The sequence below is a fragment of the Monodelphis domestica genome, chromosome 6 (assembly GCF_027887165.1).
Source record: "Monodelphis domestica isolate mMonDom1 chromosome 6, mMonDom1.pri, whole genome shotgun sequence".
In the NCBI taxonomy this organism is placed as follows: domain Eukaryota; kingdom Metazoa; phylum Chordata; class Mammalia; order Didelphimorphia; family Didelphidae; genus Monodelphis; species Monodelphis domestica.
Window position 1 is genome coordinate 184,069,992 of NC_077232.1, and position 27,963 is coordinate 184,097,954.

Here is a 27,963-nt window from a genome sequence, read left to right on the forward strand (position 1 = left end):
ACATATAATTCTCCAATTGATAATTGGTTAAAGGGTATAAGAATAGGCAGTTTTCAGATGAAGTCAATGCTGTCTATAGTCATTGAAAAAAATGTCCTAAATCACTTGATTACAGAAATGCAAGTTTAAACAACTCTGAGGTACCACCTCACCCCTATCAGATTGGCTAATATGACAGAAAATGACAATGATACGAATTGGAGGGGATGTGGGAAAATTGGGACACTAATGCACTGTTGGTAGAGTTGTGAACTGATCCAACCATTCCATAGAGCAATTTGGAAACATGTTCCAAGAGCTTTAAAATTGTTCATATTCTTTGATCCAGGATTACCACTATTATGTCTGTATCCCAAAGAGATTTTTAAAGAGAAAAGGGAAATATGTATTTGTACAAAAATATAGCACCTCTTTTAGTGGTAGCAAAGAATTAGAAATTGAGGGGATATTTATTAACTAGTGAATGACTGAACCAATTGGGGTATATAATTATAATGGAATAGTTCTTTGCTATAGGAAATGATGAAAAGAATTATTTCAGAAAAAACCTGGAAACACTCACATGAACTGAAACAGAGTAAAGTGAACAGGACCAGGAAAATATCAAACTTAGTAGCAGCAATATTAGATAATGAAAATTTATGAATGACTTAGCTAATCTTAGCAATACAGTGATCCAAGACAGTCCTCAAGGGCTCATGATCAAAAATGCCATCTGCCTCCAGAGAAAGAACTGATGGAGTCTAAATGCAGGCTGAAATATACCATATTTCACTTTTTCCTTTTTTTCTTTGTTTGTTCAAGTTCTTTTTCACAAAATGACTAATATGGGAAAGTGTTTTACATCATTACACATTTTAAAATCTATATCAGGTTGCTTATTATCTCAGGAAGTGAGAAAAGAAAGGAGGAAGCATAAGAATTTGACTCAAATTTTTAAAAATAGAGGTTAAATAGTTTTTGAATATAATTGAGGAAAAATATTTTTAAATCTTTTCTTTTAAAAATAAGTAAAAAACAAAGATAAAAGAGGAAACTTGGGGAAATGGATAGGTGATTTGGCCATACTAAATGGGCAAATAAGGAGGAGAGGGATAAGTTTGGAGGAGGAAATATTTTCAACTTTACTTTTATTTACTTATTTATTTAGATTTGGAAAATTTTATTTAACTAATTCAACTTCACTTTTAGATATTCTGAATTTGAGAAAGTAGAGAGTCATCTTTGAAGAGAAATCTAACAGACAGTTGAAGATGTAGACCTAATTTGAAGGAGAGAAAAAGAATCTGGAAAAAACTTGGAATGAGGCATAAATGAGCATTCCAAGGGCCTTTAGAGATGAAACTAGCAGAAGAAAATTAATAGATCAAAAAAGGAATAAATCTGTTAATATTTTATAATAATCTATTTTAATTAGCAATGATAGAGGTATTTCCTAATTAAGTCTCCAAAATTTCAGTGTCTGGAGTTGTATATGAAAAAGTAAAAATGGCACTTAGAAAGATTAAGCCTGAAAAAAACAACTGAGCCAAATTAAAGATATACCAAGAGAATCTGTCCTGAATACAACACAATCTTGAAAGCATTAAGGGTTTATTTTACAAGATATCTGAGAGAAGGAAGACGTCAAAAGAAGAGAAAAATCATGAACAATGTTAATATCACAAAAAGAATACCAACAACTACCAAGCCAGATGCTTATTTCTTAATCTTCATTAACTGTATGAGAATGATGAATGCCTATATCAAAGATATGCTCAATGAAAATGAGAAGAAAAAAAGTTTTGTTTCAAATGTTTCTATATAGTATACTAAATCTTTACAGGCATACAATTGCCTAAAATTATATATGCTTATATGTAATTTTATAATTTATAATACTGATCTGAGGCTCAGTAAATATAATGAGCTAGGTTGTATTCAGTCACTAACAAATCAAAAAAGCTCAGTGTCTAGGCAGGAGTTCCAAAGGTAAGTAGAACAACTTCCCCAGGGATTGGAGGCAGGGAGATTTGGGAAGTTCCAGTCTAGAAGATGATATTTCAGAAGGGGAGAAGTACTGGTAGGACTGATGGCAAGATGGCCAGATGCACAGTAGAATGAAAGGAGAAGCTATAGTATTTGGGTAGAAGGGTATCATGAACTTATCTCAAAGTGTGATGAATATGACTGGACATGTAAATTTAACAGTTATTCTAAAAGAGATGGAAAATCAAATTTTATTTTGTATTAGCTCTTTTCACAATCCCTTTTCAACTAAATTGTAAACTATTGAGGCAGAGACTACCTTACTTATCTCTATAAAACCTATATCCTAATACAATAGCTTGCATATCAGTGTGTACTTCATAAACGTTTCTTGAATAGTTTCAACAATCCTCTCTTAATCATAGTGATCACTGAAGACAACTCTCTCTCTCCTCTCTCTCTATAGATAGAAAGATAGATAAATAGATAGATAGATAGATGTAGATGTAGATGTCGATGTCGATGTCGATGTCGATGTCGATGTAGATGTAGATGTAGGTATAGGTATAGGTATAGGTATAGGTATAGGTATAGGTATAGGTATAGGTATAGGTATAGGTATAGGTATAGATATCTTTCATGGTAAAGCTTGAGCCTAGGAGAAAAGTCTTGGATCCCGATTTCCAGATTATGGAATAACTTTGGACACCAAATCTGTTAAGTGTTATGCTAACCACATATGTTTAGGATAGGCATTGTATATGGGCTATCATCTGAGCCCAGAACTGATAAGGAGAAAGAAAATGAACTGAACTGTATTTGGGAAATGGTACAATGTTTTCAATGTCCCCAAGATGCTCCACGGTACAAAACCCCAAGGATTCAACATAAATGTTCTCTTGATTATTTTTTCTTGATTATGAAACTGGAAACACTATAGTCTCCAAGAAATTAAAACATTATGTAGACACTTAATAAATGCCAATCAAATGTTAAGTATTCATTTAGCAGTGAGGTGGCTTAATGAATAGAAGACTATTTCTGAAGTCAGAAAGACATGAATTAAAATCCAGCCACAGACACTTAATAGCTATGTGAAACTGGACAAGTCATTTAACTTCTATTTTCCTTCATCCACTGGAAAAGGAAATGGTAAACCACTCCAGTAACTTTGCCCAAAAATATTAATTGAATAGTAAAGACTACAGGATCACAATAAGCAAGACATGACCAAAAAATAATTATTTGGCACTACTTCTGTGCCAGGCACTATTCTAAGCACTAATTAAATGAAGTAATTAATTTATTTGGTATCAGCTAAGTCAAAGACTCTGTGATGAATAGCAATAACAGAAAGACAAAAATTAAAGACACCCTCTTCTCAAGGGGTTCATATTCTCTTTAGTACTCTATTGATAACTGAATATTCCAATTGGTTAGTATTTACTTTAGAAAGTACACTTTAAGTACAACCATTGCAAAATGTTAATAGATCCATTTTAGAAGAAACAAATATATTTCTTACCTTCAGTTTCACTCTTGCTAGTCTTTTCCGTTCAAGCCACCCCCTAACAGCACCCTGAATCAAAGTGGCTGCTCTCAGGAACTTTTTGGCAAGTTTATCTTTGCGCTTGTGGAGATGACCTTGGAAGGCACGATAAATGTCTAAATGTGGACCAATTCTTTCGAAATCAGCAGTATAGTGCATATCCTTGGACCTAGAAATTAAAATGGAAAGATTTGTTTTCCTTTTCATGTTTCTATAAATAACAATAATCAGCTAGCTAGCTCAGCATATAGAGTGCTTGACTTTGTCTGGGAAAGATTTGAGCTCAAAATGGCCTCAGACACTTATTAGCTTTATGACCCTAGACAAGTCACTTAACCTCTGTTTGCCTCTGGAGAAGAAAATAGCTTACAACTCAAGTATCCTTGCTAAGAAAATTCAATTATATGATTCAAAGGCTTATAAAGAGTCAGAAATGAACAACAACAAATAACAATAAAGGTGCTAAATGGCATCATAATGTACAGAGTGCTAGACCTAGAGCCAGGAAGATCTAAGCTCAAATAGGGCTTCATACAGTAGCTGTGTGACCTTTGGAAAGTCACTTTACCCTCTCCTTTCCTGAGTTTCCTTATCTATAAAATAAATAAAATAATAATAGCTCCTCCCTCCCAGGGTTACTGTTAGGGTCAAATGACACAATATTTGTATAGCACTTAGCTCAATGCTGATAATCACTATATAAATTTATTATTATCATTATATTTAAAATCTCTTCATTTAAATAAGTCTTAATTATTTAAAACTATTGGTATAATGGATAGATCACTATGTAATTTCCTATTATCCATTTAAGTCTTCTATTCAAGAAATGCATAAAACTTCTGGGCTAAGGTGACTGTAGAGTAGAAGCAAGGGTCTTCTCATCACCGACCAATATAAGGCACCTCAAAAGGACAAAAATCAAAATCAGATGAGTGAAGGGGGTCTGCCAAGGGGCACATCCTTAAAGGTAGGCAGGGTTTGGCCATTTCTACACTTCACTATAAGGGGCTAAAATTACTCCTTCCAAAGCACGAGCAGATCACCCCTTCCCAATTCCAACAGCAATGCCAGAGTCAGAGCAAGTGTGGGGCAATCTCTAGTTTCGGGGTGGGGGGGAAGTTGGCTGAGGACACCACAGAAGGCACCAAGACTTGGAACTGTAGGAGGCTGAGGAACAGGGAACTTGACCAAAGAGATAAGGCTGAGAGGGGTTGCCCACAGCAGAGGAGGCAGAGACTGAAAAATAGCCTCAGGGCAAAACCCATACTGTAGCACAATACAGAGAGAGCTGTCTACCCTCTTCACTCATTCTTCTGGCTGGGAATGGAAAGAAAAAACTAACACAGCAATGGACACCAACACCCAAGAACTACAATCTAAAACTATGAAAAAAATGAGAAAAAGCCTCTGACCATGGGTAACTTACTTCTGTGGATAAAAACTGCAGACTACAGAGGAGACAGCAGAGAACAACAAACAAGCAAACACATTCAAACTTTCCCATAAAAATGGAAATTGACCTCAAGCTCTCAAGGAATTCAAATTTGAGTTCAAGAACCAAGTAAGAAAGATAGAAGAATCTTGGCAAGAAAAATGAGAAATAGTCCAAAAAGAAAATAACAGTTTAAAAGACAGAATCTCCCACTTCGAAAAAGAAGCACAGAAGTCACATGAAATGATAAGCAAATTGGATACCAGAATGCCAAGAAAATCAGGAAAGACCAAACAAAAGTAATATACAACATAGAAAGCCTCTGGCATTGAATAACTTCTATGGAGAAAAGGAGAAAAGTACAGAGGTGACAGCAAAGAGTGAAAAACAAGCAAACACATCCAAACTTTCCAAAAGAAAGTGAAAACTGGTCATAATCTCTGGAGGAACCAAAATTGGAGTTGAAGAAACAAGAAAGATGGAGGAACAATGGGAAGAAAAGTGTGAGAAAGAAATGCAAGTAATTTAAAAGGAAAATAACAGTTTAAAAGACAGAATCTCCCACTTAGAAAAATAGGCACATTAATCACATGAAATAATAAGAAAATTGGAGACCAGAATGCCATGAAAATCAGGTAAGACCAAACCTGAAAAGGAATATCAAAAGATCATAGGTGAAAACCAGTCTTTAAAGACTAGAACTGGGTAAGTAGAAATTAATGATCTCACAAAACAGCAAGAGTTAATAAAGCAAAGCCATAGAATGACAAAATAGAAGGGAAAATGAATATCTCATTAAGAAGATAATGAATCTGGAAAACAGATCCAGGAGAGACAATTTGAGAATCATAGGTCTACATGAAAATCTAGGAAAAAACAAAAATCATGACATCATATTATAAGAAATGATCCAAAAAGTGCCCTGATATTCTTGAACAAGAGAGCAAAATAGACATTGAAAGAGTCCATAGATTACCCTCTACATTAAATCCTCAAAAGACAACCCCCAAGAATGTAACTACCAAATTAAAGAGCTTCCAAGCTAAGGAGAAAGTATTGCAAGAAGCCAGAAAGAGATAATTCAGATATCAAGGAGTACCAATCAGGATTACACAGGATCTGGCAGCCTTCCCATTAAAGGACCATGAGGCTTGGAATATGATTTTCAGAAAGGCAAGAGAACTGGGTCTACAACAAAGGATCACCTACCCATCAAAATTGACTATATACTTGCAGGGGAAAGTATGGGCATTTAACAAATTAGAACATTTCCAAGTATTTTTTAAGAAAAGACCAGACCTAAATGGAAAATTTGATGTTAAAATACAAAATTCAAGAGAAACATGAAAAGGTAAACAAAATAGATGGGGGGGGGGGATTTTTAAGTGCTTCCATAAGGTCAAATTGTTTATATTCCTATATGGAAAAATAACATTGTAACTCTCAAAAACTACATTCACTATCATAATTGTTAAAAGACTTATTCATGGGTAGAAGTTGGCATACTAAGTGGTTTAAGATAATATGTAAAAAAAAAGGAGGGGGGAATAGAAGATAGTACTAAGAGAAATTTGAAGGAAGAAGAAAAATAAGATAAAGCATACCACAGAAAGAGGTGCACGAGAGGGGAAGGGATGAATATTATTATAAGAAGGAGAGGAAAAGAGTGCTAATAGGTAATACTTAAACCTTACTCTCAGAGGAATCAATTCTGAGAGGGAAGAGCATCTAGATCCATTGGGGTACTGAATTCTATTTTACCCTACAGGGGAGTTAAGGGGGAGGTAAGGTGGGAAATACCTAAAGAGAGGGGGGAGGGAATTTAATAGACCCTAAAGAAAAATAAGAGGGGAATAAAAATGAAGGGGTGAGTAGGGAAATAAAATAAGGGTGTGTATTGTGGGGATTTATTAAAAAAACAAAATACTAGTATAGAAGAAAATAGTGAAAGAAGAAAGGGCAGGAATAGGAGAGGAAATCAAAATGATGGGGAATACACAGCTAGTAATCATAACTCTGAATGTGAATGGAATTAACTCACCCATAAAATGCAAGTGAATAGCAGAGTGGATTAGAAACCAAAATCCTACAATATGTTGTCTACAAGAAAGACACACGAGGCAGGTAGATACATACAGGGCAAGGGTAATATGATGTAGCAAAATCTATGGGGCATCAACTGAGAAAAAGAAGGCAGGAGTTGCAATCATATGTCACAAAGCCAAAGTAAATTAAATCTGATTAAAAGGGATAGGAAGGGTAAATACATCCTGATAAAAGCAGTATAGACAATGAGGGAATATCAGTAGTCAACATGTATTCACCAAATTTCTAAAGGAGAAACTAGAGGAGCTTAAGAAGGAAATAGAGAGTAAAACTATACTCATGGGAAACCTGAACCTTCCTCTATCAGATCTAGATAAATAAAAAATAAATAAACAAATAAGAAAGAGGTAAGAGATATGGATGAAATCTTGGTAAATTTAGAGTTAATAGATAAGTGGAGAAAAGTAAATAGGAACAAAAAAAGAATACATCTTTTCAGCAGTACATGGTACATTTACAAAGATTGATCTTGTACTAGGGCATAAAAACATGGCAAACTAATACAAAAGAGGAAAATAATGAATTCAATCTTCTCAGATCATAATTCAATAAAAATAATAATTAGTAAGGGTACATGGAGAGGCAAATCAAAAATTAATTGGAAATTAAATAATGTGATTCTCCAAAACTGGTTGGTTAAATAACAAATCATAGAAACAGTTAATTTCATTGAAGAGAATGATCAGGAGACATCATATCAAAATCTATGAGGTGCAGCCAAAGCCAAATTTTCAGGGGAAAATTTATATCCCTGAGTGCATATATTAAGAAAAAAAAAGAGGGAAGAAGTCAATGAATTGGGAATGCAAATTAAAAAGCTAGAAAAAGAACAAATTAAAAATCCTCAGATAAAAACTAAATTAGAAATCCTAAAAATGAAAGGACAAATTAATAAAATTGAAAGTGAAAGAACTATTGAATCAGTCAATAAGACTATCAACTGGTACTTTAAAAAACAAATAAAATAGATAAAGTACTGGTTAATCTAATAAAAAAGGAAAGAAGAAAACCAAATTAACAGTATCAAAGATGAAAATGTCAATATCACCTCTAATGAAGAGGAAATTAAGGTAATTATTAAGAATTATTTTGCCCAATTATATGGCAACAAATATGGCAATCTAGGTGATATGGATGAATATTAACAAAAATATAAATTGCCTAGATTAACAGAAGAGGAAATAGAATACTTAAAAAATCCCTTATCAGAAATAGAATTTGAACAAGCCATGAAAAAACTCCCTAAGAAAAAATCCCCAGGGTCAGATGGATTCACAAGTGAATTCTATCAAACATTTAAAGAACAACTAATCCCAATACTATACAAACTATTTTATAAAATAAGCAAAGAAGGAGTTTTACTGAATTCCTTTTATGACACAAATATGATACTGATTCCAAAGTCAGCCAGACCAAAAACAGAGAAAGAAAACTACAGACCAATATCCTTAATGAACATAGATGCAAAAATCTTAAATAAAATACTAGCAAAAAGACTCTAGCAGGTGATCACAGGCATTATTCAATATGATCATTTCGAATTTATACCAGGAATGGTTTAATACCAGGAAAACCATCCACATAATTGACCACATCAACAACCAAACCAACAGAAATCACATGATCATCTCAATAGATGGAGAAAAATCCTTTGACAAAATACAACATTCATTCTTATTGAAAACACTAGAAAGTATAGGAATAGAAGGGACTTTCCTAAAAATAATAAACAGTATATATCTAAAACCATCAGCAAACATCATCTGCAATAGGGATAAATTAGAACCCTTTCCAATGAAATCAGAAATGAAGCAATGGATGCCCATTATCACCTTTATTATTTAACATTGTGGTAGAAACACTAATAGTAGCAATTAAAGAAGAAAAAGAAATTGAAGGTATTAAAAAAGTCAATGAGGATAGTCTACGTAAAGAATCCTAAAGAATCAACTAAAATGCTAGTGGAAATAATCAGCAACTTTAGCAAAGTTGCAAGATACAAAATAAACCCACATAAATCATGAGCATTTCTATATATTTCCAACACAACTCAGCAGCAAGAGTCAGAAAGAGAAATTACATTTAAAGTCACCATAGACAATATAAAATATTTAGGAATCTATTTGCCAAGACAAACAGGATTTATATGAAGACAACTATAAAAGACTTTCTACACAATTAAAACTAAATCTAAAAAATTGTAAAAAACATTAATTGCTCATGGATAGAATTAGCTAATATAATAAAAATTACAATCTTACCCAAATTAATTTGCTTATTCAGTGCCATACCAATCAAACTACCAAGAAACATTTTTATTGAATTAGAAAAGATCATAACAGTTCATTTGGAAGAACAAAAGGTCAAGAATATCAATGGAAATAATGAAAAAAATGTGAAAGATGGGGACCTAGCAGTACCAGATCTCAAATTGTACTATAAAGCAGTGGTCATCAAAACAATATAGTACTGGTTAAGAGGCAGAAGGGAGGATCATTGGAATAGACTGGTGTAAATAACCTCAGCAAGCTAGTGTATGATAAACCCAAAGATCCCCACTTTGGAGACAAAAACCTACTCTTTGACAAAAACTGCTGGGAAAATTGGAAATAGTATGGGAGAAATTAGGTTTAGATCAACATCTCACATCCTACACCAAGATAAATTTGGAATGGGTGAATGACTTAAATATAAAGAAGGAAACTCTAAGTAAGTTAGGTGAACATCGAATCGTATACCTGTCAGATCTATGGGAAAGGAAAAATTTTAAGACCAAGGAGGAGATAGAGAGTATTACAAAATATAAAATGAATCATTTTGATTACATTAAATTAAGAAGCTTTTGTACAAATAAAATTAATGCAACCAAAATTAGAAGGGAAGCAACAAATTGGGGGAAAATCTTTATAACAAAAACCTCTGACAAAGGTCTAATTACTCAAATTTATAAGGAGCTAAATCAATTGTGCAAAAAAAATCAAGCCATTCTACAATTGATAATTGGGCAAGGGACAAGAGTAGGCAATTTTCAGATAAAAAAAATCAAAACTATCAATAAATGCATGAGAAAGTGTTCTAAATCTCTTATAATTAGAGAAATGCAAATAAAAACATCTCTGAGGTACCACCTCACACCAAGCACATTAGCTAATATGGCATCAAAGGAAAGTAATAAATTTTGGAAAGGATGTGGCAAAGTTAGGGCACTAATGCATTGCTGGTGGAGTTGTGAATTGATCCAACCATTCTGGAGGACAATTTGGAACTATGCGCAAAGGACTTTAAAAGACTGTCTGCCCTTTGATCCAGACATAACAGTACTGGTCCACTCCTGGTTTTATACTCACAAAGATATCATAAGAAAAAAGACTTGTAAAAAAATATTCATAACCACATTCTTTGTGGTGGCAAAAAATTGGGAAGTGAGGAAGTTTTCCTCAATTGGGGAATGGCTGAACAAATTGTCGTATCTGATGGTGATGGAATACTCTTGTGCTAAAAGAAATAATGAACTGTAGTAATTCCATGTGAACTTAAATGATCTGCAGTAATTGATGCAGATTGAAAGGAGCAGAACCAGGAAAACATTGTACACAGAGACAGATACACTATGACACAATTGAATGAATGTAATGGACTTCTCTACTAGCAGCAATGCAATGATCTAGGACAATTCTGAGGGACTTATGAGAAGGAATACTATCCATATCCAGAGAAAAATGTGTGGGAGTAGAAACACAGAAGAAAAACATTTGCTTGATCATATGGTTCAATGGGGATATTATTGGGGATGTAGACTCTAAATACTCACTCTATTGCAAATATTAATACTATTGAAATAGCAATGAAACATGTAAAGACCAGTGGAATTGCTCATTGGCTATTAGAGGGGGTAGGAGGATGGAAGGGAAAGAATATGAATCATGTAACCATGGGAAATATTCTAAGTTAATTAATCAAATAAACTTAATTAAAAAATGAAATGCATAATTATTTATGCTAGCATTCAGAGACCTTTTTTTCTCTTTCCTTTATTTATACCCCAAAGGTATATTCTGCAGGATCCTTAGACACATCAAGAAGAAGGCTAGACAGATTTCTAGTCTAAGTGAAGACTAATGCTAAATCCACAAACAAAATTAATATAGCTAGAATTTGAAAGAAAATAATTTCCTGGTTTGGGTGGGTGGGGTATGGAGTTTGCAGCAAATTTCCTTGATAAAGGTCTGATATTCAATGAATAGAAAGAGAAATTTTTCTTTAATTATTATATGAAACACCCAGGAAAGTAACACTGTTGGAGAACAATGCATACTAGGCACCTTTTCTGTCTTAGTTGCTTAGAACTCTGATAGATTAAATAACTATATATAAAAACACTTTTGTCTCTCTTTAGAGACATATATGTGTTCATATAAACATACATATAAAGAATTGATAAAATATCTAAGAATGAGAATATTTTATCCATTAGATAAATGATATAAGGGATATGAATTAGTAGGTCTCAAGCACTATCAATTATCATAAGGGGAAAATGTTCAATATCATCAAAAATGAATTATAAATTAAATAATAATATAAAAATACATAAAAATGAGGATGGGTACCTCATACTCATTCAATTGACAAAGATGAAAAAAAAGGAAACTAACAATTACTAGAAAGATTTTGGAAGGATAGACACAGTACTGCAACACTGGTGTTCTCACCACTCTGGAAAATATACCCAGAGTCACTGAATTGGACATACTTTTTCATCCAATGAGATTACTACTTGACTTGTAATTGAAGGAAAGCAGAAGAAAAGTGCCCAATTGTCCAAAAATATTTGTAGCAGTCCTTTTTGTCATAGAAAAGAACTGTAAACAAAGTAGGTACCCATCCATTGGGGAATGACTGAACAAACTGTGGTATATGGATATTATTTAAGATTATTGGGCATTAAAGAATGATTAAAGAGACTGATTCAAAGAAAATGTAGATGATTTATATGAATTGATTCAAGGTGAGCTGATCAGAACCAAGATAAAAGTTTATATGATTAAAACCTGTCCAAGAAATATAACTGTGACAGCCTTAAGAATTATGATTACAAAAACTGATTATAGAAGACTGAAAATAAAATAAGCCTCATCCTCTGGCACATATAACAGAAGGACTAGAAGTATAGAATGAGCAATATGTTTGAGACATGGCCAATATATGGATTTGTCACATGTAATTATATTTTAAATTAAGGAGGACCTTTTATTGGGGGCAGGGTAGGAAGATACTGGAAAGAGAGAAAGTGATAATGATACTAAGAAGAAACAACTCAAGAACATCAATGAATAATTTAAAAATATACAGGGGACATAAGAAAGTTCAGAAAGGAACATGCAAAACCAAAATAGAGTGGGCACTACTTTGCTAAATATGAACAATTTTTTAAAAAGCTATACAGGAGAAAAATATATTCATAACAAAAGTCCAAAGGGGCTTTTTGAATCTTGAAATTTATTTTGTTAAATTCATAATAGAAATATTAAAATTTCAAAGCTATATCACAAAAGGAAAAGGTTTCTTAATTCACATCTCTCTAGCTTTATGAGAGAAATGCATTCCAAATACATAATATGCATTTCTGGTACACAATGGGTGCTTAGTAAATTGTTTTTTTAATTGAATTAACAAATTTGTAATGTTTGTCAAGAAAATGTAAATGTGTGGAAATCTATAGATCTGAGAGGGAAAACAAGGAGAAAAGACTTGGACAAGGATAAAAGGGTGAAGGGACAAAATAAAAGTAGGGATGTCCTGATACATGTTTAACAAAAGACTTTAAGAAAAAGTACTCTTGACTTACTTTTAAGTTTAATCTACCATATTAATATTTTCTCTATTTTATTAAGTCAAGGGAGTCAATACAACAGTAAATCAAGCCCTGCTTCATAGCATTTATCAATTCTGAAGTACAAATGCTCAAACTAATAATTTAATAGCCAGCTCTCATGAATGATGATATGAGCCAACTACAGCACATCCCTAAGTATAATCCAAATCATCTCAACTGAGAAAAATGAATAATAGATTTCAGACACAAATTATCCAACTAACATAGAGAGAGGACTGTATCTCATATGACAGAATTACATACTTAGAGCTGAAGGGAATCTTTAAGACTTCAAGTTCTAACCTGTCAAATAAGGAAATTGGAGACCCAGAAAGGGTAAGTGATTTGCCCAATTCCATTCTAGTAATAAGTGTTGGTATTGACACTTGAATTCAAATATTCTGACTCCAAATTTAGCAGTCTTTCCAATTGATCAAGTCAATATCTTTCCCCTAGATGAAGGCAAGTAGAGCAAAAGGCATACCGTCAAGAAAATAATTCTTAATAATGGTTGAAAATCATATCAATAAGAGAAAGATGAGGGGAATGCATGAAAAAACAAACTGAACTGTTTACATAAGTAACTGTTTAGATAGATCTGCATTTCAAGGGTCAGGTGCAAAAGATAGAAGTAAAAATTTGAAATCAAACATGGGTACAAAATCTTCCAAAATGAGGCTTGTTAAAAAAAATGTTGAGGAAATCAGAGTATTTTTAGGTATGGGCAGGGTTGGGGGGGTCAAAAAGAAATAGAAAGGTATACACCTCCTCAATAGCTTAGAACAGAGGTTCTTAACCTGTTTTGCCACTTATGTGTATATATGAATATATATTATACATATGCAGTATTGATTATAATTATATAAGTATAATATAGAGGGGGAGCAATTAGGTAGTACAGTGGATAGGGTACTGAGCCTGAAGTCAGGAAGACTGATTGATCTTCCTTAATTGAAATCTGGGCTCAAACACTACCTAGCTATGTGACCCTAAGCGAGTCTTCTCTCCTTATTTGCCTCAGTTTCCTCATTTATGAAATGAGCTAGAGAAGAAAAAGACAAACCACTCCAGTGTTTCTGCCAAGAAAACCCCAAATGGCATTATAAAGAGTCAGAAGTGACTGAAATATACAAAATATACACATTTGTGTGTGTGTTTTTGAAAGAACTATATTTCAGCATAAAGAGTTTCCTTTGGAATCCAATATCTTATGTTTTATTCATTTCAAAATATTACCCTGATAAGAAATCCAAAGTCTTCATCAAACAGCCAAAAAGGCCCATGACACAAAAAGGGTTTAAAAGTTCTAGCTCAGACCAAATGTGACTAAAGCAATAGATAGAGGGGAGAGGGCAACTATTCAATTTCTCTTTTGCTTCTCTTTTCACTACCAAATAAGGAATGATCTTCAAAAGGAAGTAGAGACACCAAAACAGTCATAATGGAATCAAAACACCAGATTTTTAAAAAAGTGCAAGAAATAGCCTAGCTACTTGGCTAAAACGATCCTTGCTAGCAAAATGTCCCACAGAGTACAAAAATCGAGTTATCCAACAACTTTGTATAGTATATAATAAGTAGAGTGTGATAAATATTTCCCTTAAAAATCTGGAAAGACTTATATGAACTGATACAAAGTGAAATGAGTGGAACCAGAAAGAACATTGTATATAGTGAAAGTGGCAATATTTTTTGATGGATAACAATGAATGACCTAATTATTCTCAGCAGTGTAGTGATCCATGACGATCCCAGAGACTCATGATGAAAAATGTAATACTCCTCCAAAGAACTGATGGAATTTCAATGCAGACTGAAACATAATGTTTCAATTTTTTCCTTTCTTCCTTCCTTCGTTCTTTCCTTCCTTCATTCTTTCCTTCCTTCGTTCTTTCCTTCCTTCCTTCGTTCCTTCCTTCCTTTCTATATTAGATTGCTTGCCATATCAGGAAGGGTGGTGGGGAGGAAGAAGAGAATTTGGAAACTCATAAAAAATTGTTTTAATTAATGTTAACATTTGTTTTTATATTTAACTGGGGGAAATAAAACATCATTAAAAAAAGAAAAAATCTTTTTGCTTGGTCATTTTAGTCATGCCCAACTCTTTGCGACACTCTTTGGGATTTTCTTGGCAAAGATACAAGAGTAGTTTGTCATTTCCTTCTCCAGATCATTTCACAGATGAGGAACCAAGGCAAACAGTAGGCTAAGTGACTTTCCAAGGGTCACACAGCTAGGAATTGACTGAGGTTGTATTTGAACTCATGAATCTGTCTCCCTGATTCCTGGCTTTATCCATTGTACCATCAAGCTGCCCACTTTTGGCCTATATAATGTTGTTTTTTCAATTGCTCTGTTTTCCCTCTGTCCTTGAATCAATGTCAATGAGTGTTTCTTAAGCATGTACTATGTGGTAAGGAAATGGTCAAGTATTGGAAATACAAAGATTAAAACAACAACAACACACACCTCTCTGTCCTGAAAGAATTTGAACCAAACTCTGATAAGGAAAGTTTTCTTTTATAAAGTTTCTTAACATTCAACAATCTATAAGGCTAAAATTATGTCATCTTTCTTAAGCAAAGTCTTAGAAAAAGGGGAAAATGGCTAAGTTGTAGACATATAGCATATTTTATTACTTTTTAAAACTACATCACTTAGTGAACAAACAAGTTTTGGTATATGGTAGTAATTGAATACTATTTCATAATAAGTAACAATGAACAGAATGAGTTCAGAAAAACCCAGGAAGACTTAGATGAATAGATAGAAAGTGAACAGAACCAGGAGAATAATATATACAGTAACAGAAATATTATGGGATGATCAACTATAAAGGGCTAAACCATTATTAGCAAAGCAAGTTTCCAAGGGAATCATGGTGAAAATATTATCCATAACCAAAGAAGGAACTGCTCTAGTCTAAGTACAGATCAAAGCCGACTTTCTTCCACTATCTATCCTTTCATGAGATTTCTATTGTATTTGTTATGTGTCTTGATATGCGCATGATATGAGCAATACAGAAATATGTATTATGTGAAAGTGTGGATATAACCTAGATCAGACTATCCATTGCCTTAGGGAGGGGAATGAGAAAATTTGAATTCTAAAATGCCACTTCTAAAAGGAAGAGAGGGAGATGTCTACTCATATTTCTTCACAGACGGCCTTTCAAAAAAATTCCACCTAGGTGACCAATAGCAACTTTTTCTATGCCACTTTGTAAACCACAAACTAAAAATCTCTGAGAAAGATGGTAAGAATCTAAATTTAAAGCTCAGTGGAATCTTAAAGGCTCTCTAAGCCAAATCTCATTTTATTCATGAGGGAAACTGAAATTCAGAGAGGTAAAGAGATTCACCCAAGGTCACGCAGGTTGAGACTAACAGAATAGGTTCCAATCTCAAATTTGACATTCTTTCTACCACACTGTGAATAGGAAGAATAATGGTGAATAGGAAAATTAGATTTTCTCCATTTAGATATGATAAATTTATGGATCAGAGTTCCAAATCAAATAATATTTTCATAGAAAGAGAAAAATTAAAGATCACACATCACAAAAGATATAGAAATACATTAATTAGTAAATTAATCATGTCCGAACTTTACACTCTAGGTTTGGCAAAACATCTACAATGGGAATTTCCTTTCAGCTTCTAATGCTTAGAAGAAGATATATATTAAATACTAAATCAGTTTTAGAGTTTGGTTCAGATATTGCTACTAATTAGTTTTGGCTGATACAGAAGTATTTTGTATGCCCCATTTATAAAAGCGCTGTTTGCCCATCTGTTCCTGGGTTGAAAGTGATTAAAGGATACTTATTTTGGCTGTTGTAAAAGCCAGATACTTTTCAAGCTGCAAATATGCGACAAACCAAACGAGGGTTGCCAAGTTCAGAAACATATTACGAGAGATTGGTGATGCCTTTTTCCCCCATTCTTCTTCCAACGGGCATTATGGAAAAGTAAATAGTACCCATCTCCTGATTAGACTAGCAGGCCTGCTCAGTCCAAATGCTTTGCAATTTTGTTCTAATTTATACAATTTGCTCTGATTTGGATGTTCTATGACCAAACTGTGTTGAGGGCTTTCTGCTTCCTGCATGTGCAGCCATGGAAGAGAAGAGAGTGATAGGCTCGTGCTTAGAATGTAACTTCAGTAACAAGGAAAACACATTGGTGTTCTTCCTTTATCCCACCCCTGCACCCCCCAAAATGAGGGCTATTCTTTTTGCAAAACAATCTGTTCAAATCAGACATGGCTTGGACCATATTTGCCAGCTTAGGGACATAATGCATCTCTATTAAAGTTACAGTTTTGCTTCAATATTAATTATGCCTACTTTAATCCCACTCATAATCTGATGCTTCATACCACAGGAGTTTGTAGTATAAAACTTAGCACATAATCTTTAAGAATCAAAAATATTAGGAATTAAAAGGGACCTTGAAGATCCAGTTGGCCAAATATCTTATTTTAATATATGTGAAAATCCAAGTCTGGAGAGATTAAATGATATGTTCTTAGTCATCCATGTAGTTAGTATCATAACTGGGATCACCAAGGCAATTCTTGACTATTCAAGACTGGCTCCAGGGAAATTTTAAAGGGAATGAAATTTGCTGTCCTGCCAAAGGTACCTTTTGGTGTTCTTCTCTTCTCTTTCAGGAAGAGAAAGTCCATGAACTTTGAAAAAAATTAGTATTTGTTTAACTATTGTCTCCAACTCATGGATCTATTTTGAGCCCTCTTTCAGTGTCCTTATCAGTTCCCATGGGTTTACTACTTCTATGAAGATGACTCCCATGTGTAGATAGCCTATATATCCAAACCCATGTCCATATATCCAAAGCTCAAGTTCAGGGTCACCAACTGCCTTTTGTACATTTCAAACTGGATGTACCATAGACATTTCAAATTCAACATGTTCAAAATAGATAGTATCCTCCTCTTAAGCAATGTCTCTTCTGAATTTCCTCAAATCTATTTAAGGCACTGCAATCCTTCTAGTCCCCCCTGATTCCTAAATTAAACATTAAAATTGACTCTACATTCTTTATCCTTCACTCATATCCTATCTGCTGCCAAATTTCATTGTTTATACCTCCACAAGATCTCTTGTATCTGTCTCCTACTTACACAGCCACTACCTTAACTCAAAACCTCATCACCTCTTGCCTGAACTTGTTCAATAACCTCCCAGTTGGTCACCTTGCCTCATCTCTCACCTCTCTAATCAATTCTCAGAACAGATGCCAAAGTAATTTTTCTTAATCATAGATGTGACTAAATCAAAGTCTATATCCCAAAGAGATTTTGTTAAAGTAACATATGTTTTATATATATATATTACTTATATATTTATGCATAAATATATATTTCACTACCACAAAATGGTACCACAAAAAGTGGTAGTGAAGAATTAGAAATCAAGCGATTGTCCATCAATTGAGGAATGACTAAACAAATTGTGGTGTATGATAGTTATGGAATACTATTATGCTATAGGAAATGACAAGCAAGATAATATCAGAAAAGTCTGCAAAGAATTACATGAGTTGATGCAAAGTGAAAGGAGTAGAAATAGAAGAACCTTATACACAGCTCTGTCTTGACTCCACACAACTGTCCTGATGAACAACTGCAAATGACCTAGTTATTCTCAGCAAGGCAGTGATACAAGACAATACCAGATTCATGATGAACAAATACTATCTTTCATCTAAGAAAGAACTCATGGAAGTATAAGTGATGAATTAAACATACAGCATTTCACTTTATTCTTTTTTTTTTAATTTGTGGTCTCTTCCACAAAACAACTCATAGAGAAAAATGTTTTACATGATTACACATGTAAAATCTCTATCATAGTGCTTACCATCTCAGGAAGGAAGTGAGGGAAATGAGGGAGCAAGGGTTAGAAGAAGGGAATGAATTTGAAATGCAAAACTTAAAAAAAAAAAGATTAAAATGTTTTACATGTGATAGGAAAAGAAATAAAATTTTATTTAAAAAAAAAAATATGACCAAGTCAGTCCTTTGCTCAAAACACTCTAGTGTTTTCTAGTGGTTTCTTAGTGCTTCTAAAACAAAGTTTTCTTCCTCACCTTTGCCTTGTAGAATTCTTTATTCCATTCAAATAGTACCTTCTTCATGAATCCTTTCTGAAGTCTCTAAATATTAGTACATTCCCTCTCTAAATTACCTTGTTTTTATTTGCTATTAATCTTTATGTATATTATTATATGTAACTTTATTTGTAGATATAGAATATATTATATTTAATATTATCATATGTAACTATATATGTAACCTGTTATTAAATATTATATATAAAATAATAATATATTAATATATACATCCCCTTGATAGACTGAGTTTCTTGAAAACAGGGACAATTAATTTTTGTTTTAATATCCTCAATGCCTACCACAGTCCCTGGTACATTGTAGACCATTCCTAAAAGGATTATTTACTGAGATAAAGAAGAGAGATATAATCATAATAAAAACACACATATGAATAAAGACAATGATAAGTGAATTTTCATGATAAGAGCACCCTAATTCCAAAGGAATTTTAATAGCACTTGTGTTTAGCCTTATCTAAGCAATCTATAAAAGTAATAATGATAACAGTTACATAGCACTTTAAGTTTTGCAAAGCACTTAACATATGTTATAACATTTCTTCCTTGCAACAGCCCTGAGAAGTAAATGCTATATTTTTTTTTATTGAAAAAGAAACTGGGACTGAAAGGTTAAGTGATTTCCCCAAGGGCTTACAGCTAGTAGTGTAAAATCTAGGATTTGAACCCAAAGCCCAATGTTCTATCCACTATCATCAAGATACTAGTCTAGTTCCTGAATAAAGATGGTTTATTAGATTTCAGATATAGATATGGTTTCTTTTCCCCCAAGTCAGGGAAAACCAGAGAACCCAAGAAACAAGGGTTAGAAGGAAACAAGATCTCCAGGTTGTATAAAAAGAAAGGGGGTAAAAACAAAAAATATTAAGGTATGTGGGATAAACTGGGAAAAATTAAAGGGTCAGGAATTTGAGTATCATATCTGAGATATAGCAAGAAGGTGAAAAGACCAATGTCACTTGATCATAGAGTACCCAGAAGGGGATCAGATCTTCATGGTTTTAAAGGGTTGCAAAAAAAATAAAGTAAATACTTTATATTTCATTGCAGAAGTAATATGGAGCCACTGGAGTTTACCAAGGAGAGGTCAGATCTTTAACAAAGCTCACTTTATCAACATTATAGAGGACAGATTACAGTGAGGACACACTAGAGACATGGAAATCAACCAGAAAGCTATTGCAAAAGTCTAAGCATGGGGCAAGTCACTCAACATTTCTGGGACTTAGTTTCCTCATCTGTAAAAGGAACGAGTTGGACCAGATGGTCTCTGAGTTTCCTTCTGGCTCCAGTTCTCTGATTCTTCTACCTAGAAATCTTTCCAAGTCCTGAAGAAAGGGAAGGACTCACATCAGTCATTCTTGTTTCTAAAATGGAATGAATCCATTCATCTAGTTGGAGATTCCATAACTCATACTACACTCTGTCTAAAAATACTCAAGGGAAAACAAAAATTCTTTTCAGAAAAGCCACACATGACTCTGGCAGGACCAGGCAGGACCATGGATTAAGCTATGGTATATGTATATGAAAGTGTATGGGAAGTAAGCAGACTGAGAAATGGGCAAGGATCTTAGTTGTAAGGGAATCGTGGTGCTCAAGGACAGGAAAGAGAAGGGAAGCACTGGGACCAAGTTAGTGTTTACCAGCAAGAATCTAAATACAAATCCCAGAGAGCAGAGCAGGGTGAGCATTCAAAATAGCAATGAGAAGCATTTAATTTATATTGTGCTCTATGGTTTACAGAATACGATACATGCATTTTATCATTGCAACATCCTATAAGGTCGAAACTACAAATATTATCACTGTTTGACAGATAAGAGAAGAGATGCTGGGAGAGAGTTTGTCCAAGGCCCTTGATCACACACAAATGAAGTGTCAGAGATGAGGTGTACAATCTAGGAAAGCAGCTAGTACCGAAGAGATCTATCTGCAGGTATTGCAGAGCTAGGAACCCAGTTGAGGAAAACAGTCAGGAATCAGAGGAGCTGGAGGAAGGGAGGGAGGAGAACACAGCAAGATATGTAAGAATCATTACTAGGAAACCTAAGATAGCTGAGAAAGTTAGCTGACCCAATCTAGCTTCTTTTATTCCTTGTGTGTTTCTGGAAGATCCAGTCCTGAAACAAGCTTAAAGACTTCTATATAGATAGTAACTGAAAATTAATTAAGGAATCAAGCATTTATTAAGCATCTACTATGTGCCAGGTACTGTGTTAAGAGCTTTATAATTATTATCTCATTTGATCTTAAGACAGTCCTGTGAGGGAGATGCTATTATTCTCCCCATTTTACAGATGAGGAAGCTGAGGCAAACAGAAGCTAAATGACTTACATGGAATCACACAACTAGCAAATCTGAGGCCAGATTTGAACTCAGGTCATCCTCCCTCCAGACCCAGCACTCTGTCCATGGGGCTACTTCAATGCTCTAAAAAACAACTCTAACAGAGCTGTACAAGCTAACTGGTACCGCGGTGAAAAAAAGGAACTTAAAATGGTATATCCCAAACAATGGCTTTCCAAGATCACAGTATATCCTTGGACAAGCAAGGTATCATCAAAGTGTTTTACTTTGCCTATATCGTAGACTATTTAGCATATGAATCACAACATGCAAAAGAAGGTGACACAAGAGCAACTTGGGAAGAAATAGTCTCTCTAGATATTGCAGTGAATTGGATGCTGAATTTCTAATATTCAAAATGAGGTCTGCAAGATCAGGTATTCACCGATGATTAAACCACTATTAGATTTCTTCTAAGGATTAATAAAAGATAAAAATTGAACCAAAGGAAAGATTATTACATAAAAAATATTAAAAAGGTGGGCAAAGGAACTGAAATAAGATGAACATGCTAAAGTCTACTCAAGGGGAAAGGTAAAGATAGAGAAAGATATTTTCAAGGGTGGTGAAGAACAGTGTGTAGAGCAATGGTCTTAGAAGAATGGAAGACTTCTTCCTGAGTTCAAATCTGGCCCCAGACAGCTACTAGCTAGATGACCCTAGGAAAACCATTTAACTCTATTTGCCTCAGTTTCCTCATTTATAAAATCAACTGGAGAAGGAAATAACAAACTACTCCAATAACTTTGTCAGGAAAACTCCAAAATAAAGAGTTGGACATGATTGAACAACAGAGGGGATGAAGTACATACCAACGTATAACTCCAGACTCAGAGATGTATTTTTTATACCCAGATTATTACATGACCAAATTTTTATTATTTCAAAAAAGGGAACATTTTTCCATTGTTTTGAGTTTTTCTCTCTTCCAAAAGTATTAAGAATTCATATTCTATTACAGAGAGACCTAAAAGGCCATCAAATAGGAATGAAGACCATTTCAGTTTACCAGGACAAGCATTTATCAAGTACCTACTAGGGCCAATCACTGTGCTTAGGTACTGAGGGTACAAAGGGAAAAGGAGTTTACATTCTACTGAGGGAAAAAAAAATTTATGTAAATAAGTAAATGCAAGATCAACACAAATAAATAAGAAGTGATTAGGGTGAAGAAAAATGCCAGCAATCAGGTAGAGAAACTTGAACTGAGATTTGAATAGAAGTCTTTGGGGAAGAGATGTTTACAAGCCCTTTATCCCAGGTAAAATCAAACCCTAAAGTCCAAAAAGTACTGGACTCCAATGAGTTCCAAAATGGTAGCACTTTAGGGACTATTCTGAAAAAAAAAAATTAGTAAAATGAGACTTTTTTTTTTAGCTTGAATTGGGCTGGAATCAAATTACAGCCTTAAAGGTGAAAGGCTGATAACTAATCCCTGAAACTATTTATCCCATCTACAGATTTAATCTCAAGTCTGCATAATAGAAAGTACTTCCACTGTGCATTAAAGAGCTATCATTTGTTTGGGAGAGTTTTGCTGGCAAAGGAGTCAAGTACTTTCTTTAAAGATTATATGTCTTGAAAGTTCAACAAAAAGAAGGTTTATCTCTGAAATCATATTAATCTGCCAAGGATTAACAGCACGCTACTGAAAGACATCAATAGAGAGTAAATTGTTTATTCATGGTCTGCAATAGGATCTTTGATTTTTTTTAATGCAAAGTCTGGTTTTCTTTATTAAATAAATATTATTAGAAAAAGAAAAAAAACACTGGCTTCTGTAGAGGAGGGGTGATACAATTTCAACCTAAGGAAAGGATGTTTAGGTAAGATAAATATTAAAGCTAGAAATGATAATAATAGCTAACATTTATATAGTGTTTATTATGTGCCAGTTACTGTGCTAAATTCTTTACCAATATTTCATTTGATCCTTATATCAACCTGGGGGTGGAGGTGCAGGATAGATGCTATTATTATCTCCCTTCTATAGCTGAGGAAACTGAGAGAAACAGAGGTTGTGACTTGCTCAGTATCATACAGTCAGTGTCTGAGGCCAGTCTTTTGATTCCAGGCCCAGAATTCTATCTATTGTGCCACTCAGATGCCCTAGAAAATAAAATGGCACTTCTATAACCATAGTAAATAGATCACATCCTCTACTTTTCCTTTTGGTGTGCAGTTTCTGCTGAGTACAAGAGAGCCAACTCCATTTAATTGTGCTAAAATGTTATTTTGCTTTACTTTATAATGTGAAATGCTTTGATAATTGGAATAAAATATATCATGCAAAAATAAATAGAAGAGAATTGGGTTGAACATTACAGAGTTAATGGGATGGAGAGAAAGACACATGGCTACAAAGATACCAGGAGCCCTTTCAGAGAAAAAAGATTATGGGAGCTTGAAGTTTTCCTAAAAGTGAACATTCTGAAGTTCTTGATTATCTCACTGTGAACTATAAAAAATATTAAAATCAGTACTTAATTCTAAAATATTCTCATGGTCAAATGACTTAAGGACTTTGCTTCAAGCCTCTCGTTATTCTTAACTCCCCAGAAATTGCCCTTTTGGCAATTGCAAATTAAATTTGAATTGTTAGGCATTTAGAAAAAAAACTTAATATATATTTTCTACTACATAAAGTAGCCATAAAAAAGGTTTCATGTATTTTAAAAACACTTACATCCTCGTTTAGAATCAATATTACAAATTATTTCCAATGCAGAAGAGCAATAAGGAATAGGCAATGGGATTTGTGACTTGCTCAGGGTCACACAGCCATGAAGTGTCTGAGGTCAGATTTGAACCCAGGACCTCTTGTCTCTAGGCCACCATATCATAATCTTTCTTAAAAAAAAAAAAAGTTGATCTTGATTTCTTCTATAAAGAAAGCAAATTCTTATTTTCAGCACTAAGACACTCTCATTTGGTAACCAAAATAGATTTGGTTTATAATGCCCACTTAACATGTATACACATGGAGGTCAGAGGCAGATGGAAAGGTTCCATGGATTCTAAAATATTTTGTAAATGGCAAAAAACAAAAATGGAAATAATGGTTGAGCATCAATTGGCATGTGATTTAACAAACTGTGTTATACGAATATAATGGACAATTATTTCTTTCTAAGTGATGATGAATATGAGGAATTCTGAGCAAATAATGCAGAGCAAAGAAAGCAGAACTGAAAGGAAAGTACACACAGTGACAATCAAAATGTAAATGCCAATAATACTAAATGTTATGACCATAGGACAAACAATAAAACCTGCCTCCCACCTCTATGGAGAAATTGAGGGGCAGCAGAGATTCCAGATATCTGTTATGTATTCTAGGTTGATTTATTTTATCTAATTTTATAAATACATGTGTGTATATTTGTGTGTTCTTTGATAGTGGTTTCCAAGTTAAAATAGCCTTCAGGGAAAGCAGCTGAAAGCAAGTCAGAGAATATGGTTCATATTTTAAGAAACAAAAGAAGCAAAGGTTTATTGACTACTTCGTGCCCATAAAGCATAAGTATTCATTTTCTTCCAGAAGGATCAAGAAAAAATGGACCAAATCTATATTTCTTAGTACTATCCCAATCTAACAAAGAAATCCTAAAGGTATTTGAATCTAAGCCTTATCACAGTCTCTCAGGAAATACTTCTAGAGAATAGTGTCTTTCCATGGACTTAAGAATACTATCTGCCATTCCTTATATTTTTTCCAATTACCTCAGTTGAAGAAAGTAGGGCAACTAGGTGGCACAATGGATAGAGTGTCAGTCTTGAGATCAGGAAAACTCATCTTCCTGAGTTCAAATATGGTTTCTGACACTATTTGTGTGACCTTGGGCAAATCACTTAACCCCACTATCCTCAGTTTCCTCAGTTTCCTCAACTGTAAAACGAGCTGGAGAAGAAAATGCAAACTACTCGAGTATCTTTGCCAAGAAAATCTCACAGTCTGAAACAATCAATTGTTTGTTTCAGAAACAAAAGAGCAAAAATGAAAGTAAAAGGGTTTTTTTTATTTTTTTATTTTTTATTTTCATTATTTATTATTTCATTATTTATTTTCATATTTTTATAATTTTTCAAAATCCTTGACAAGTGTGAATACACTGGGAACTAACTATATGTGTGTATTAAAAAAAAAAAAACAACAACAAGCCTTTAAGTCATTCGGTTTTAGACAGGAGAGCTAGGCAATGGTAAATGACATGCCCAGGGTCACAAAACTAGGAAGTATTTATGGCTACATTTGAACCTAGGACCTCCCATCTCTAGACCTGGCTCTCTATGCACAAAGCCATGGAGCTACCCCCAACTTATAGTTTTATATATTTTTTATTTTATGTTAAAATTTTCAAGATGTATATAGAAAAAAATGGCAAGAATGGAAAAAATATAAGATAAGTATTTTATTAAATGACATTGTCTTATAAGAATAGAATCTGGATAACTAAAGCTCAGAATGAGACAAAGACAATTTTTGGCTAGGTTGGGGCTAAGAGCACGATCAAAGAATGGACAGTTTCTGGTTAGTGTAAAATTGGATGATAATACAGAATGTCAGAAAGAAGTCAGAACAAATCAAGCTTCCTTTTCTTTGTTTTCTGTACCAGATCTTTTATATGACTATGTAAAAGTAAAACTTGTTAATAAGGAATTGATTAACAAGATAAGAGAGATGGTAAGGGAGCACCTAACTGCTCTTATGAGTTCAAGGAACTGTACTGAACATCCTGAGATGTGTTTTCTAAGCCTTATTTCTTGTTGTTGCTTCTTGAAAATCAAGGAGAATGGGAGAAATGACATAGAATTTGGGTTAGAGAAATGTTTTTCTGATCTTTAAAAAAGGAAAGAAGGTGAAATCATCAAACTATAGACCAAAATATAATAGGAATAAATGAATGAATTGAGGATATTTAGCTTATAAAAGAGAACATTTGGAGATGGGACAAGGGGAGGGGAGAAAGGGAGAGAGGAAGAGAATCAATATCTATCTTCAAATGTTTGAAAGGCTAGCATACTCATTCTAGTTGGCCCTGGAGATCAGAATTAGGAGCAATGGTGTTATGTTTCAGAGAGGTAAATTTAGTCTTGAAATAAAGAAGAAAAAAGATCTAATGACTAGAGTTTTCCAAAATTAGCATGGACTACTTCAGGGGATAAAGGGCTCCTCATTCCTGGAAATCTTCAAGCAGAGGCTGGATGCCCCCTTGGCCGGGCTATTGTAAAATAAATTATCCATCACTCGCAGGTTGTATTAGGCATCCCGTCAAGCTAAGGTTCTGTGAGATTGTGACTATAATCAGGAATTTACCAGAGGAGAGGGAAAAGGGCATTTTGGAGATGGCTCAATTTGAGTATAAGCAGATGGGCTGTTGAAAGGAAAGGGGAGGAATTCATAAGATCGATTAATTTCTAAATGGACATGTTAATAAGGACAAATAGGAGTTATAAGAGGATAACACTTAAACAGAGATTTATGTAGGCTGAATGAAAAGCTACTTGGTAAAGTGGATAGAGGACTGAGAAAGGCCTGAGGTCAAGTTCTGCCTCAGACACTACTGACTGTAACCCTGAGCAAGTCTCTTAATTTCTCAGTGTCCACAGGCTGAGATTATAAATTACAAATCAGTTCCTGATGTGTGGAAGGAGTTTCCCTTGCTGTAGCAGATTTCCTTACACTGATGAAATCACAGGATCAGAACAGCAATAGAAAAATATGTAGGTCACAGGAGTTCTTAAGCTGGAGTCCATGAACTACACAACTAGGTGGTTCAATAGATAAAGCAACAGTCCTGGAGTCAGAAAGACCTGAATTCAAACATAGCCTCAGATTCTTATTATCTGTGTGACCTTGGGGAAAACTCACTCTTTGCCTCAGTTTCTTCATTTGTAAAATGAGAATAACAAGAGCACACACCTCCCTGGATTGATGGAAAGATCAAATGAGATAATAATTTTAAAGTGCTTAACACAGTACCTAGCATTTTTAGGCACTATATAACTGTTAGCTAGTCATAGTAATATTTAATAACAACTTTAATATAACTGATTTCTTTCATAAGCCCATATATTTATTTTATATATTTAAAAACACAATTTTGAGAAGGCATCCAGAGTCTTCATGAGATTTCAAAAGGATCCATGACATAATAAGATCTATAGGCAAGTATAAAAATCCAAATGTTTATTTGATTTTTATGGAAATATTTAGGGAATGAACCTTGGAGATCATATGGCTCAATCCCCTGATATTACATGTGAGAAAACTGAGGTGAAGTGGCTTACCCCAAAGTCACTCAAGAAGAAGTAGCACTAACATTTGAGCCAAGTCCTTTGTCTCCAATTTCATCTCTCCTTCCTCTAAAGTGTCTTCTATCACATTTTAAATAGTATGTCAAAGATATTATTGTTATATTCAGTCAGATATTAATGGAGACAGGAGGTAGTACAAGGAGAGTATTGCTAATTGTGTTATCCATTCAGAAGCTATATAGTATTCAGTATTGAAACTGATATT

General features: G+C 33.9%; 1 protein-coding gene across 3 annotated transcripts in view; it reads right to left on the reverse strand.

Annotated features, from left to right (window-relative positions):
• Positions 1-27,963, reverse strand: part of IQCM (IQ motif containing M) — a 524,263-nt gene that overhangs the window by 269,637 nt on the left and 226,663 nt on the right. For all 3 annotated transcript variants that reach the window (XM_056802759.1, XM_007496247.2, XM_056802758.1), the window contains one exon: positions 3,494-3,686. In XM_056802759.1, coding sequence (XP_056658737.1) covers positions 3,494-3,686 — 193 coding nt within the window. The remainder of the gene's footprint in view (positions 1-3,493; positions 3,687-27,963) is intronic.